This window comes from Heloderma suspectum, chromosome 16 (assembly GCF_057233095.1).
Source record: "Heloderma suspectum isolate Gila_16-S chromosome 16, 16-S_ref, whole genome shotgun sequence".
Classification (NCBI taxonomy): Eukaryota; Metazoa; Chordata; class Lepidosauria; order Squamata; family Helodermatidae; genus Heloderma; species Heloderma suspectum.
This window is the reverse complement of record NC_139473.1, coordinates 10525450-10540909: the sequence shown is the minus strand read 5'-3', so window position 1 is coordinate 10540909 and position 15460 is coordinate 10525450. Positions and strand designations below refer to the sequence as shown.

The window sequence follows — 15460 nt, the reverse complement described above, 5'->3', positions numbered from 1 at the left end:
TGGAAAGGTTCTCTTACGCTTCCGGAAGTTGTCCATGGTGTCGCAGTCCACATATCTTGCAAGACTCCATGTGTGTTTTTGTTTTGCATCTTAGAGCTTGGAGGAATACAACAAATGGAAGTTTTACAACAGCCCCACCATCTTGGAAGTCTTGGAGGAGTTCCCGTCTGTCGAGGTCACGACATCTTTCTTGCTCTCCCAGCTGCCTTTGTTGAAACCCCGGTATTACTCCATCAGTTCCTCGCAAGACTGGGAACCTGGAGAGCTTCATCTGACGGTCGCGGTGGTCACCTACAGAACCAGAGGTAATCGGTGCTTCCAGCAGCGACATGCCATATAGGAGCAATAGAGCACAGGACAGGAAGGCCCGGCGTGCTATGGTCCATGGGGTCACGAAGAGTCGGACACGACTGAACGACTGAACAACAGGGCACCAAAACATTAATCTGAAAGAGGCGAACGGCACAGTGGCAATGATGCATTTCCCTCTCTCACCCTGGTCGTTGGCTTGTCTTCACTATAAAGATATACCCCTTTTAGTATAGGAAGTCTTTTAGTCAAGGAACGTCTCAGACCCATAGGTCATCTTTGAAGGCCCTCTTCCAGGTGCCCCTCCCAAAGGAAGCTAAACTATGGCTACAAGAGACAGGGCCTTTTCAGTGGTGGCATCCCACTTCTGGAATAAGCTCCCCAAAGAGGTCCACCTGGCACCCACCTTGTTATCCTTTCAGCGCCAGGCAAAGAACTTCCTTTTCTCTCAGGCATTTTTAGAGACCTAGTTCTAGATTTTTATGGTGGTCTTATCGATTCCTGATGTCCAGCAACATGATAGTGAAGAATGATTGTCTGTATACACGGAAGAAACACCACCAATGATCAATAAATTAGTCTGACTGTGTTCATCCACAGAGCTTCACTTGTTCAGTCAATTTGTCCATCATGGCTGAATCCTGTGCTCTTGTGTACCCCTGAACAAGCATGCGGGTTATTTTCCCCCCATTAATGAGCAATTCCTGAATGTGCCACCAAGAACGCCAAAAGATCTTTAATCTAAAACTCTTAGAAAAGTATAGAAATGTTGAATAATAATAATAATAATAATAATAATAATAATAATAATTTAAACAAACAAACAACCAAACCACCCTTCAGTTTCCAGATGTGCTGGACTGCAATTCCACAGTTTAATATCTGAATTAATGACAATATTTAGTTTTGGTTTGAATATGTGCATTGTACCTTCTGGTGGTCTTTGAATTTATATTTTCATTTTGTTTAGTTTATCTCTATTATTTCTTTGAAAAAAATGCATACACACATACTCATTTTTTTCTTAGAGGGAAATATCTCAGATATCTTTATATCTCAGAGGGATGTCTGGTTTTGTTTTAGTTTTCTTAAGTCTGAAACCAGGAGCCATCTGATGGGATGGGGGATGAGTTCCTCTATCTTTTCCCCCTGTGAGCTTCATGATTCAATAAGGATTTGAACCCAGATTTCCCAAGTCTTAGGGCACAATCCTATGCATGTTTCGACAGAAAAAAGTCCTACAACTCCCAGCATTCCCCAGCCAGCCATGCTGGCTGGGGAATGCTGGGAGGTGTAGGATTCTTTTCTTTCTAAACATCCGTAGGATTGCACCCTTACTCTGACATGCTAACCACTACACCACACTGTCTCTCAACATAGAGAAGCTAGTGGCAGGGAAATGGGTTGTAGTTTAGCCTTTCCCCTGACATGCTAGACGTCTATGTGCAGGGCATTTTTGTTGTGGTTTTGGTTGAAGAAGGAGCATTCAAAGGTGTGAATTCATATCTTCACTCCAAAGTGATGAAGCCCAGATTAGAGATAGACAAACCAGTTTGTGTTCAGTCCGTGTCAGTTCTGTGTGTATTATTTCATACATCTGGGTCATTTCCACATTACTCTGATTTGGAGAGGGGTGGAATCCGCATGAAAATTAGTATGTATTTTATTGTAAAATATGCATTTCATTACACATTTTATTGTAACATAAAGCTGCATGAAAATGAATATGCATTTTATTATAAGATATGCATTTCAATACACATTTTATTGTAAGAAAAGCATTTTATATGCATTTTTGGTATGTTTTTAAGCCAAACAAATATTTAATACATGTCCTATTTTCCCCTTCTTCCTCGTCTCAGATGGAAAAGGTCCAGTGCACCATGGAGTATGCAGCACCTGGCTGAACAATATCAACCTAGGGGAGACAATCCCCTGTTTTGTTCGCAGGTAACAAGGCAACAAGGCAGCCAAGCAAATAGCTGGCAAACTCTCAGCCCCAAAATGGCATGGGATGAACTGTGTCTTTTGAAATGCCGACCAATCCTATTCATGTGTGAAGCCCATGACTCTGATTCTGTGCTTTTGCTGACCAAAACAAAACGCGCTGCCTGCCCTGCACATAGAAACTAGCATATCAAGAGCTGAAGGGTTGGAGTTTAGCCTTCTCCTGATATGCTAGTCTTCTAAGTGCAGGGATTTTTCATTCATTCATTCATATATATATATATATATATATATATATTAAGGAGGAGTCATGTGTGGGCCAATGTAAAGGGCCAAAGGGGTGGGTAGTGAGTGCTGAACCTTCCCACTGTCTCTCCCCCTGCAACACCCCTTTTTCCCCCAACCACCCATCATTGGGTGGTTTACTGCCTGTTGTGCATTTTTCCCCCATTCTAAAAGGTTGCAATGTCTCCTAAGGCTTAGTTAGGAAGAGCTTTAGGGCACAGTTCTATTGGATTTGTCGTGGGTGCCCATAAACCTCTGGACTTGGAGGCTTACGACTATCCGGTGCAGAGTGGGAAGTGTGTCGTGCCTCCCACTTGGCATTTTAGCTAGACGGGCTTTTTCGCCCATCTAGGGGAGGGGGCGGTTCAGAAGCTGGGGACAGCTGGGGAAAGCTCAGATCCCTACGTCCCCAGTCTCCTCCCCTCCACTTACACACCCCCTTTCACCCCTCTCCAAGCTCGCATTTGTGAGCTCGTGGATGCAGCCGGAGCAGTTCTCTCCACGCCAGCTGCGAGGGGGCGGGCAGCTCGGTTTCCTGGCTCTGAGGTCGGAGGGCTGTCTCCACCCTTGGATCCAGGAATCCGAAATATCCCATTTCCCCCAGACACTGTGTAGGGACCATAGGATTGCTCTCCCCAGCCACAATAGGCTGGCATTTTTTGTATATATGGACCCGCCCCCTTTGCCTTCAGCTCCACCCACCCAGAGCTCTTCCGAGAGCTTCTTCCTCACCCCTGATGACAAAGCCATCCCTGAGAATCTGCAACCTCCCGCCACCCCCTGCCCCATATATTAAAATAAATGAATTGGGACTGTGACGGCGTGTGTTTATTTCATACTCTGAAATATGTCCTACTATGACCAATGCGGCATATTCCCAGGTAAGCGTGCATAGACTGCAGCCCTGCTTTAGCACTCCCTCCCTCACCTCAGTGAACCCTGGGAACTGTACTTCTATGAGCCACTTAACTACAAGTCCCATGATTCTTGGGTGGAAGTCACAATTGGTCTAAAATCTATATACATTTCTGGTGAATTATGGGACCAGAGAGAGCTAGCCTAGAGCGACCCGCGGTCTGATCCAGGAAGGGAATTTCTGCGTTCTTATAAAAGTTAGGTACCACATATGCTAATAGCCATCTCCATTCTTCAAGTGCTGGTCCCTAGGTAGCCAAAACAGCACCACCCACACACAACACAAGGAGGCATCAGGAGGGTCGGAAGAATCCGAAGGTGTGCAGAAGTACAAAAAACATTTAGGGGGAAATCCTCAAGCAAAGGGGAAAATGCAAAGATAGCTCAAGGACCGAGAATGCTGAGTGACAGTTGGGGGTGGGGGCGGAAACAGAAAACCAAGGGGAACGGAATAGAGTATTTCCAGAGAGGGCATGTCTGGCTGGCTGGCTGGCACCCTGAACTGGCGCTCTCCGTGTGCAACATTTCTTTATTAAAACGGCGCTTTTGAATGTCCAAAGAGGTTCGCATACACTATCTTGTTGAACAACAACCGTGGGAGGTAGTGCGGCATTTATTTATTTATTTAAGAATGTCAACATTTGCACACATTGCGAGCAGACATAACGCAATTCGTGGCAACGGACAAAAACAAATTATCCCTGTATTGCACAAGTAAGGTGCAGGGGACAGACGCTGAGAGGAGTGAGCTCACCAAATGAGATCATGACAGAGGTGAAATTTGAACCGGGGGCTTCTTGATTTGAACTGGTAGCCATTATGGCTAACATCTAGCCACTATGTTAGCTTCCTATGAATGAACAGAGACAGAATAAACATTCTCCTTTTCTGCCTCCTCCTCTTCTTTTGGTGGTATTGTCTAGTGGTGATGGCTTCCGGCTTCCAAAAGACCCAAGAAAACCATGCCTCCTGATTGGCCCAGGGACAGGAATTGCTCCATTTAGAAGCTTCTGGCAACAACGACTCTATGATTTGGAAATGAGAGGTAAAGAGCCGTGGCAGTTCCATCATTATCAGGTTAAAAAAAAACACGTGGAAGACATTTAAACATCCCAGCCTGCATTTGATTAATTGCTTGCCCTGTTGATTCTTAGCATTGTTTATTTTAGAGGTGTTGTGTATTTTAAGAACGATGGTTTTGTATTTGCATTATAATAATACCACAATAGGGAGAGCGATCCTGTGGCCCCCAGATGGCGTCCGGGGGGGTGGGCATAGGATAGTTTGGATTCCTGGGTCCGAGGTCGGAGGCAGCGCTCCAACTTCAGAGCCAGGAGTCCGAGCTCCCCGCCCCCTCTCCCTCGCAGCCGACACGGACAGAACTACGTCGGCTACCTCCCCAAGCTCGCAAAAGTTACCTTGTACAGGAGGGAAAGGGGGCAGTTTGGGGGGCGGGGAGGGGAGGACCGGGGAAGCAGGGATACGAGCTCTTCCTAGATTTCCCCATCCTCCTTCCCTCCCCCTCCACAGAGCCCTGGCTAGACAGGCAAAAAAGCCCATCTAGCAGAAATGCAGGGTGGGAGAAGTGTGGAGGGGATGATCGCCTCTGTGCTTCTCCCGCTCTCCATAGGATGCCCGAACTCAGAGGCTGACGGGCATCCAGGTAGGACTGCACCCTTATTGTGTGTATTGTTTTACACTGTCTTGTGAGGGCTTTGAATTCTGGATTTCTACAATTTCTGGATTTCTACAAATTCAGTGTAGAACTCTGCCGACAAACGAACAAACCCAGCATCACCAATTACTTGAGCAGCGCAACTGAGTGGGATATTGGGGGAGATGAAGCAGGCTGTTCCGAGTTCTTAAGAGTGAGCTCTTACTTCTGTAAGAGAGATGGGCTCTTCTTATGCCTCTCCCGGTATATACAGAAGAGTGATTGTCCTTTTAATTTAATGCTAAGTAATGCTGTCTTCCGCTTTTAGTTTGGCTGCTGGTTTTTATCATGTCTGCTTTCGTTGCTCTTTTGCTCTTACGATTTTGCACCGTCTTGTACTTCATCCTACCATTTTCTTGTCAATCTTAAAAGTCTGTGTTCCGCCATTATGTGTATCCAGTGGTGCCATCAGGGTGGGACTTCGGGGCAAAGGTCCGGGGCTCCCCTCAGCAGAATGAGCAAGGGGGGCCCCAAGCACAGCAGGGCTGTCTTAACCCATTTTGAAATAAGTGAAGTCATACACATTGCCATCTAAAGAAGGAAGCCCTCATTATTAAATAACCATTGTGTGTATCCTTGATTAAAAAGTGGGAGATGATGATAACTGCATACTTTAAAGCAGGGGTCCCCAACCCCCGGGCCGCAGACTGGTACCGGTCCGTGGCCTGTTAGGGACCGGGCCACAGTAGGGGTGTGGGAACCCCCCCTTACCTTTGGTCCGTGGGGGGGGAGGCAATCCGTCCCTCCCCCCCTCCCCGGAATCCTCACTGGCCCTGGCCGGTTCAGCTCCACAGTGACTCCGCGGAGCTGCCAGCTGGCTCCGGCCCTGTGCTTTGCAGTAATAGCCTATTACTGCAAAGAACAGGGACATAAATGGCGTCCGCTATGCAGACGCCATTTGCATCCCAGCGGCCGGAAGTCCGCCCCCGGCCGGAGCCTGTTCTTTGCAGTAATAGCCTATTACTACAAAGAACAGGGCGTCCCAGCGGCCAGAAGTCCTCCCCCTGCCGGACTTGGCCAGCAGCTCCGCGGCGGGTCCAGGGCTGACGAGGATTCCGGGGGGGAGGGACGGATCGCCCCCCCCGTGGACCCAAGGTAAGGGGGGTTCCCACACCCTTACTGCGGCCCAATCCCATCCCCCCCCCCGGTCCGTGGAAAAATTGTCTTCCACGGACCGGTCCCTGGTCCCAAAAAGGTTGGGGACCGCTGCTTTAAAGCACATCTTCCTTATTTTGCATCAGTTACAGCACAGGCCCATGTCTGTGCACTCCGACATAAGTCCCACGGTGTTCAATAGGGTGTTCTCCCAGGTAATTGTGTGCAAAGGATTGTAGCCGAAAACTGTGCTCTTAGCTGGAGGTAAACCCCATTGAACCCTGTAGGATTTCCTTCTGAGTAATCATGTATAGCACTGTTATAGTGCTCCTGCTTGGGAAAAGAGAAAAGAAAGTTCCAGGTGTATGTTTACTGAGCCATGCTGGTTTTTAATGGGGAGGCTTTTTCCTTTCTTTTCTTGCATTGGAAAGTGTTTCCCATAATAAAATTAGAAATTAAAAATCCCTACACATAGAAATCCAGGTTATTTGCTTACCTGACATGCTAATTTTCTATGTGTGGGGATTTGTTTGCTTATTTATTCATTCTCATGGTGGAGCAGTCCATCTGGAGAGCCCTACCCCCACACCCTGCAAACAGTCTGAAGTAGAACATTTCATTGAGAAATAGTCCCAGAGATAGACACACATTAGACTGATGCAAAACAAATTAAAAATCCCTACACATAGAAATCTAGCATATTAGCATCCCTGACTTGCTACTTTTCTGCGTGCAGGGATTTGTTTGCTTATTTATTCATTGTCATGGTGGAGCAGTCCAGCTTGAGAGCCCCCTCCCCCCGCAAACAGTCTGGAGGAGAACACCTCCTTGAGAAATAGGCCCAAAGATAGACACACATTATATGGGGGCAAAGGGATGTCTGTTCACACTTGCTTCCACAGACTTGTCTTGCTGACTCTTGCATACACATTCAGTGGAGCACTTAGGTAATTTTAGGGCTCCTTCACACCGGGCTTTTATCCTGCGATAGAGATTGCTCCTTCACAGAAGTTTGCGGGCTCTTTACATGACGCCGTGACCCTCCAGGGCGTCTCCTGCACTAAATGCCCTTTGTTCCGTTTTTAAAAGATCGCAGACCATGAGTTATCAAATTACCCCGTTGAGTTCCGCTTCAGTTTCCTCCGGGGAAAGAGGGAAAGCGGCAAGAAGAGGAGCGAGATCAATGAAGGAGAATGGAAGACTCGGATACGGGGAGAGGGAGGGGGAAAGGGGAGCGGGGAAAGGAAGCACGTGAAAAAGGGAGGCGTTGTGATCCCGCGTTTAAAACGGAAGCAGAAAGCCCCGTTTTAAATGCAGGATTTTAGGCTGGTGTAGAGATGCCCTTAGACTCTGGACTTAATGGGTGTGTGTGTGTGTCTTTCAGTGGCAATATGCCTGTCTTCACTCTCTTCCAAATGTGGCAAGCCAGCCCTGCTGCAGTCTTAGGGAGACAAACTTATTTGGGGGCTTCTGTGTTTTAGGGATCGAAGGGAGGGGCCTGATTCTGCTGTTCGGCTGCCGACACTCCGGCCTCGATCACCTCTACGAAGAAGAGATGCAACACATGCATCGGAAGGGGATCCTGAGAGAGGTCCATACTGCTTATTCCAGGGAGCCGGGGTGTCCCAAAGTAAGCCCCTGTTCCATTTCATCTTGCCTTTGAGGAGGGGCCAGGGCCAAGTGGCAGAGCACCACCTTTCTATGCGGAAAGTCCCAGGTTCAGTCCCCGGCTTCTCCAGTTAAAATTATTATTATCAGTGGCTAGTAGTCAAGATGGCTATAGATCACTTCCAGTACTGGTGGTGGTATGCCCCTGTCTACCAGTTGCTGGAAACGTGATCGGGAGGGCGCTATTTTGCTTATGTCCTGCTTCTGGGCTTCCCAGAGGCGTCTCGTTGACCACTGTGGGAATGCTGGACTAGAATGCTAGACTAGAAAGACCTTTCATTTAATCCAGCGGCCTTGATGTTTATTAACGATAGTTTGTCGTTCCCTTTAAGTTCATTTTAATGGGTATTTTGCAGCACAATCCCATGCACTTTCACTCCGAAATAAGTCCCATTGCATTCAGTGGGGCTCACTCCCAGGTACGTGTGTTTAGGATTGTAGCCTTATTGTGGGAAACTGTCTCTGGGCCCCTGAAAGGCAGAGTATAAACAAACTGATAAGCAGATAGGTTATCTGTCTTTAAGACGCAATTAAGTGATCAAATGTCGCAGCTAAATTATTTAAATTATTTTTAATTATTATTACCCTTAATCAATTATTAATTAATCAATTACTGTTATTTAAAATTATTTTTAATTCTAAATTATTTAAAAAATAATGATGATGATGGTGATAATACTAGAACCCAATGGGGTCATCCCATGAAGCTGATTGGTGGGAGATGCAGGACAGATTAAAGGATGGACTTCCTCACACAGCACAGAGTTAACCCTTGGAACTCGCTGCCACAGGATGTAGTGACGGCCACCCATTTGGATGGCTTGAAAAGGGGTTTGGACAAATTTGTGGCAGATAAGGCCATCAATGGCTACTAGTCCTGATGGCGACATGCCATCTCCAGTATCAGAGCCAGTGTGCCTATGTGCACCACTTTCTGGCGCACATCAGGACAGGAATCCACGCTAAATCGGGAATCCACTTACAAGTAGCGATAGGCGGACTTAGCCTTGGTGAATTCGTTATGTCCTCGGATAATAACGAACTCATCCGTGTAAGCCCGGACGACAGCTCTCCCCTTAAAACAAACTCTCGTTCCATGTACGCGAGCTTTTGAGCAGGCACAGTACCACAGTGCTGATTGGTGGGAGATCCAGGACTTCTTCGCACAGCGCATAGTTATGCTACAGCTTTCACTACTGCAAGACAGGTGATGGCCACCAATTGGGATGGCTTTAAAAGGAGGTTCGGCAAATTCCTGGAGGAGAAGGTGATCAATGGCTACTAGTCCCGATGTGTGCTACCTCCAGGACCAGAGCCAGTGAGCCTGCGCGCACCATTTGCTGGGGAACGTGGGCGGGAGGGTGCTGCTGCACTCATGTCCTGCTTGTGGGTTTCCCGTGGGCCACTGTGTGAATGGAATGATGGACTAGATGAACCCTTGGCCTGATCCAGCAGGGCTCTTCTGACGTTCTTATGTGATTATGGTGATGTATTACGGGTAGGCCTGGTTGGGCACCTGCTGAGGGCCCACACCCCAGCAGGGGCCCACTGACAAGAGGTCCCTGGAGTTGCTCCTCTTCTTCGCCATGGCAACCAGCTTGTTCACCTGCCTCTTGCTCTGGCCCAGACAAAGGAGGAGCAGGAGATGCCACAGCCTCCTGGCTCCCTGGATCTCCACCTGTCAAGCAAGCAAGCGGGAGCAAAGATGAGGGAGAGGAATAGTCGTTGGTGACCATGGCGCTGAGAAGGCGGACTCCCTGAGGGAGGGGGCCCAGTGAGGGTGTCTTGCCCACGGGCCTTCCAAAACCTAGAGACGGGAACAATTTGAATAATAACGTCTACGTCGGTTCTTTCCTTTCCCCCCACAGGTTTATGTCCAAGACCTTCTTCGGAACAAACTAGAAGCAGAAGCCTGCAGCCTCTTGCACGAACATGAGGGCCACCTCTATGTCTGCGGGGACGTCCGCATGGCCAGGGAAGTGGCGAAGGCGTTAAAGGAGGTGTTTGCCAGGCAGCTGGGCTTGACGGAGCAGCAGGCAGAAGAATACTGCTTCCAGCTGAAAGTACGCTAGCGACGTTTGCTGACGAACTCCATCCAAAACGCAGTTCAAGCGGCAAACGTGGGGCTCCATTAGAACAAGGACGTGTCTGGAATGGCACGACCTGATTTCTGGGCTGGCCTACACATTTTGGCTTCTCGATGCTTCTTGACTCGAGGCCGTCACGTGGTCTGGGCCAGAGTCCAGCGGTGTCGTGGAGCCAGGGCTCAGAGGGATGCAGTGCTGGTACCGTTTTTATTAGCAGGGATGTTGAGGTTATCTTCCACCCCCGTCAGAGCTCCCTGTTCCTTCTGAGCTTAGCTGCAATTCTTGCAGTCGCTGATATAGATCAGCGGAGCTGCCTGCAATTTTGGACTCTCCTCGGGCGGGGGCTATGGGAACCATGATGAGCATCTACACTTCAAAATTCACCCCCCACCACTACCTAAATCCTTAATGGTGCGGCATCCCTGTTTCTTGGGCTTAGCATTTCTCAATAGGGGCTTGAAGCTAGGGATGTCGGAGAACTCTGCAACGGAATCAAATGAGGAATCAATTTTCTGACCCCCGGGTTCCGCAGCAGACCGGTTTTTCCTGAGCTGCATGGATTCCGCAGATTTACACAGTGGTTTTGTGTGTGTGTGCTTTGCTTTCTGGAATTTTACACAGATTTAGTCGTAGAAAAATATGCGAAATAAAAAAGCACCAGCCCAAAATGCACATTTTCCCCATAGGCTAAAGCAAGAAAATGAGCATGGGGCCGATTGTGCATTTGCGCTGGTGCGGATTTATGCAAGTTCGAATTTGCACAAATTCAGGAAATTGGGGAAAAAATCCAATTCTGTCAGTGAGCAGGCGACGGAATTCAAGTTACCTGACAATCGGCAAAACTCAGACAGAATGGAGTTTACGAAATATGTATATCCCTAGTTGAAGCCCAGGGCCTGAGTTAGTAATTTCCTTGGCTAGCCCTTGTGGAATAAGCAAAGGAAGCCTCCTTCAACTTGCTGCATGCAAAACACACAATCCTCTTGCCACGCCAGGCTTAAGAAGCTGGCATCCTCGATTAAGAGCAGGGTGCTCGGCCGATTTTGCGTCCCTCACTGCCCCACCAAATTGGCCGCTGAAATTCAGCGGTGCGGCAGAGGGGGGGGGGAACACAAACGATGGTGCACGTTCACTGCAGGCCTTGTTTTACATGAAAATCTGTGTTTGTTTCACACTGCAGCCAAATTTCTGTAGTTCCTTGCTGGGTTCCGGGAGTGGGAGCGAATTGGTCCCCAGAACACTGGAATTTGCACGCCTCTGATTTAGACTGTTCAGCCATTTGGTTGGGGATTCATCCATGGCCCCTTTCCAGCGTCCACAGCTTGGCTCACGCTCTGCTAACGGGCCTTCCATCATACAGCCAAGACCTTTTATTTTTACAATGGTTTTTGGATGGGCCAAAACATTCTCCGCGTGTGTGTTTTTTAATCTTTCATTGATTTCAGGAAAAATTTAGACCACGTTACATTTTTAAAATAAAAAATCCCCAAACAGTTCACAAAGTAAAATTGTGATAAAATACAATAAAAGCAACCAATGAAACAATAGTAATAAAACGATGGAGGCAGGGCTGCTTTATTTGTGTTTACATGGTGTGTTTCTATGCGGCAGCTGGCCTTATCTTAGACACATGCCTTCCTCTGTGACGGAAAAGGGAGAAGGCCTCTTCTAAAATGGAGCCTGGCTAGTTCGTCAGGTAGCCACAACCCCTTCCCAAGACCACCAATCGTTTCTTGGTTTCTCGGCTTTTGCACGGCTCCCTGCCCCATTCTAAAAGGTTGAAATGCCACCCCAGATTTGAGTACTTGTATTAAAAAGAATTCACATTTTTAAAGTAGTGTCTGCTCAGTTAAAATGGGTTTTAATTTGATGAACAGTGAATTCATTAAATGTTGCAGACATTTTACTTGCTTGCTTGCTTGCTTGCTTGCTTGCTTGCTTGCTTACTTACTTACTTACTTACTTACTTCCTGGATTGATTTCAACCCCCTTGTTCTGTTTGCTTTTACAGAGGCAGAAACGATACCACGAAGACATATTTGGGGCTGTGTTTCCACACGAGAGCCAAAGAGCCTTGGAAGAACTGAAACCCGAAAGAGACCTGAGCAACTCGGGATCTCAAGCCCAGCTAACGTTCTAGCCATAACCTTTGCACACGCGCGCCCGTTTTCTGCGAAAGCGGGGGCCAGATTTTGCTTCCCCTCCCCAAAATTTGGATGGGACAAGCAGGAGATGGCCCGTACAGCCCAGCCTTTTGAAAACACTACGTTATGTTATTTAATTCTATTTATTCTTTAGTTGATGTATATTTTATGGGAAGTTTAGTAGCGGTCAGCTTTTTTATTTTAGGTACCTATTATTGGACAAAGGCTCATATGTTTCTGAGCTGATTTTACCCAGCGGTTGGACTGTTTATGAATAGAAACAGAGGGATAACCTTGATATTTTAAAATCAATCATCGGGAGAAATCAATCGCCCTTCTTACCGGGCGTGGAGGAGATGCCATGAGAAGGTGGAAGATGCTCTCATCGGTGCAGTTGAGTGGCGGTTATGCTGGACACCCTCCCGCCCACCCAAACTGTGGCCTTCAACCCGGAGGCAATCTGCTGGACCGGTGACTCCGGGGAGTGGGGCCTAGGAGCAGATGGCAACCCTCATCGCCTTGCTATGGTCAGAGGTTTGCTGCCAATTGGTGGGGCTGGGAAGGAATTTGATTTGCAATTCAGTTGGCTTAAGCCAGGGCCAAATTCAGTATTGGAGAAACTCTCAGAGGAGGGAGGTGCATTCCATTGGGGGAAGGACCCAAACAGCAAAAACACCCCGGATACCAGCCTCTTTTAGCTTCAAGCTCTTACTCCTAAGCAACTACGCCTTAGCAGAGGCATTTCAACCTTATAGAATAGGAGCATGACTGGAGAGATCTGGGTTCAAATCCCCTCTCGGCTGTGCAAGCTCGCCGGTTGGCCTTGGAGCAGTGGGTCTCTCTTAGATAAACCTACCTCACAGGGTTGTTGTGAGGATGGAATGGGAGTGTGTGTGTGTGGGGGGGGGGAAGAACCCTGCCCTGAGCTCCCCACAGGAGGACAGAGGGGGTTAAAATGCAATAAATGAAAACATTTATGCTGCTGTCCAACTCCCGCTCAAGTGCTTTTAAGTTTGCAGATTTTATTGACCCTAAAAGTGCCTCATCATGTGCTATGACTGTAGACATTCATCCTGCATCTGATACTGAGCCTTATTGGCCTTGTTGCTGTTTTTTAAACTAACAGTAGGAAAAGTGTCTCCCCCCGTGTCTTCCCCTTTTAAAAACAACTTTAGAGCTGATGGGGTGAGGGGCTATAGCTTAGTAGTACAGCACATGCTTCTCATGCAGAGGGTCCCAGGTTCGATCCCCGGCTTCTCCAGGTAGGGCAAGGAAAGAATCCTGCCTGAAACCCCCAAGAGCCACTGCCAGTCAGTGTCAACAATACTGGCCTAGATGGACCAAGGGTTTGATGTGGTAGAAGGCAGCTTCCTAAGTTCCTATGGTCTGACTCAGTCGAAAGCAGCTTCCTAGGTTCCTATTGAAACCAGCCCTTTTTAAAGAACCATGAGGGCTGGAAACTTACTTTATCTTTAGGCAAAAGGCCATGGCTCAGTGGTAGGACATGAGGATGTTAATCCCTGGAGTTAAAAGCAGGTGTTGGGATGACCTCTACTGAGATTTTGGAGATCTACTGTTGGTCAAAGAAGACAATACCAGGCTAGATGGTTAATGGTGTGATCTTGTTCATATGATGCTGTAACATTCCAGTTCTGATGGGTGAGCAAAATAAAATGTCTTTCGCATCCCCATGCTCTCGATAACACTAGATTACATCGATGTAATCGGTGTAACTAGATTACAAACATCCGTCCTATGGTACACAAACCATCTTGTAAAATATGGTGGGAACTGTCATCTGGTGAGAATGAGAATTCTCCGTTAGAATTTAATCACTGGCGTCTTTTCCATCCAAACAACTACAGTTCCCAGCATTCCATGAGGAGACAGAATGGCTGTTAACAGTTACTCAGAAGTAAGTCCCACTGCATTCAAGGGGGTTTACTCCAAGGAAAATAGGTATAGGATTGCAACCTCTTTGTCTTTATGTTTGCATTGTAAATAATAGATATGCCCCGAGCATCTATTGCTATTCCGATCCAGGCTGTTTTCTTGCACCTCTGGAGTTCTTGTATCAGCGTAGAGCATGTTGATTGCACGGGAGCAAACTAAAAACACAGGAACTACCTTCTGGAAGAGCCTTTTGCCTTGCGTCTCTGTCTGGGGAACAGGACAACCAGAATTCCTGCAACAAGCATTCACACACCGGAAGAACCGTGTGACAGAATCTGTTCCACAATGAACAATCGCTAACTGACACCCACTGTGGTTTGGGAGTCCATCATTTGTGCTGTTGATCGTTCATTGTTATACTCGTTAGTTAACTGGTGGTGTAAACTGTTTTAATTTATCGGATAAACGAAGAAAATGTTCCTATTCATCAGAGTCTAGAGTGGTTTGCCGCTCTTCGCCCACAGTGGCGAGAGCTGCGTGTGTTACGTTTGGTGTCACAAACAGGGTTGATGGAATTTTAGTGCAACTGGTGCAGAATGCTCCTGCAGCCAGAATGGTGACAAGGGATCGTTGCAGCATGCAGATCTGATCGTCACGCTGGCGGACTGGTTTCCGAGTGGAGCTTCTCAAGCCCTGAATCACCCTTCCCCAGCCTCTCGCCCTCCAGATGTTTTGGACTACAGCTCCCAGCATCCCTGGCCATTCTTGCCGGGGCACATGGGAGTTGGAGCCCAATAACACCTTGGGGGGGGGCACCAGCTTGGGAAACTGGTATTTAAAACAGCTCCTTTTTTTGTTTGCTCCCATCCATCCACTGAGGTTTGCCTGACTGACGTTCCGCCCACTTTAAGAACTGGTGTCTACACATGATGGTGCCTTTTTGGTTGCAGCACCCACGTTTCAGAACTTGCTACCTTGGGAAACTAATTCGCAGGGCCTTCTACCGTGTCCAGTCATTTCCACACATGCAACCAATAATCGCATGAGGAGGAGAGTGGGGCTGAGCCTGTTGGCCACCGGCTGTGCATTGGGGAAGCCGGCTGCACGTGTGTAACACAGCACCCTGTGCAATCAAAATTCATTGGGCACCAGTGGAGGCTAGTGTCTCCGATGTCAGTGAGGCGGTGAATCCGCTCCGGGTTTCAGTCAGTACTCTAAAGTGGCTGCTTATTCATTACTGGGCCAGGCTCTAGTAATGGAGCCCTAAACAATTAGGGACCAGGATACCTGAGAGAGCACCTTCTCCCTTACCAACCTGCCTGGTCACTGAGGTCATCGGAGGGCCTGCTCCTGGCAGTTCCACATGGACCCATGGCCCGACTGGAGTCCACGTGGAGAAGGGC

The 15460-nt window shown here is 47.9% G+C and overlaps 1 protein-coding gene across 1 annotated transcript in view; it reads left to right on the top strand.

The window, feature by feature from the left end:
• NOS2 (nitric oxide synthase 2) overlaps nucleotides 1-14542 on the top strand; it is a 53031-nt gene extending 38489 nt beyond the window's left edge. The window contains exons 22-27 of the mRNA XM_084822839.1: nucleotides 95-305; nucleotides 2172-2259; nucleotides 4380-4501; nucleotides 7747-7895; nucleotides 9802-9996; nucleotides 12032-14542. Coding sequence (XP_084678965.1) covers nucleotides 95-305; nucleotides 2172-2259; nucleotides 4380-4501; nucleotides 7747-7895; nucleotides 9802-9996; nucleotides 12032-12160 — 894 coding nt within the window. The 3' untranslated portion in view covers nucleotides 12161-14542. The remainder of the gene's footprint in view (nucleotides 1-94; nucleotides 306-2171; nucleotides 2260-4379; nucleotides 4502-7746; nucleotides 7896-9801; nucleotides 9997-12031) is intronic.
• The last annotated feature ends 918 nt before the right edge of the window (nucleotides 14543-15460 follow it).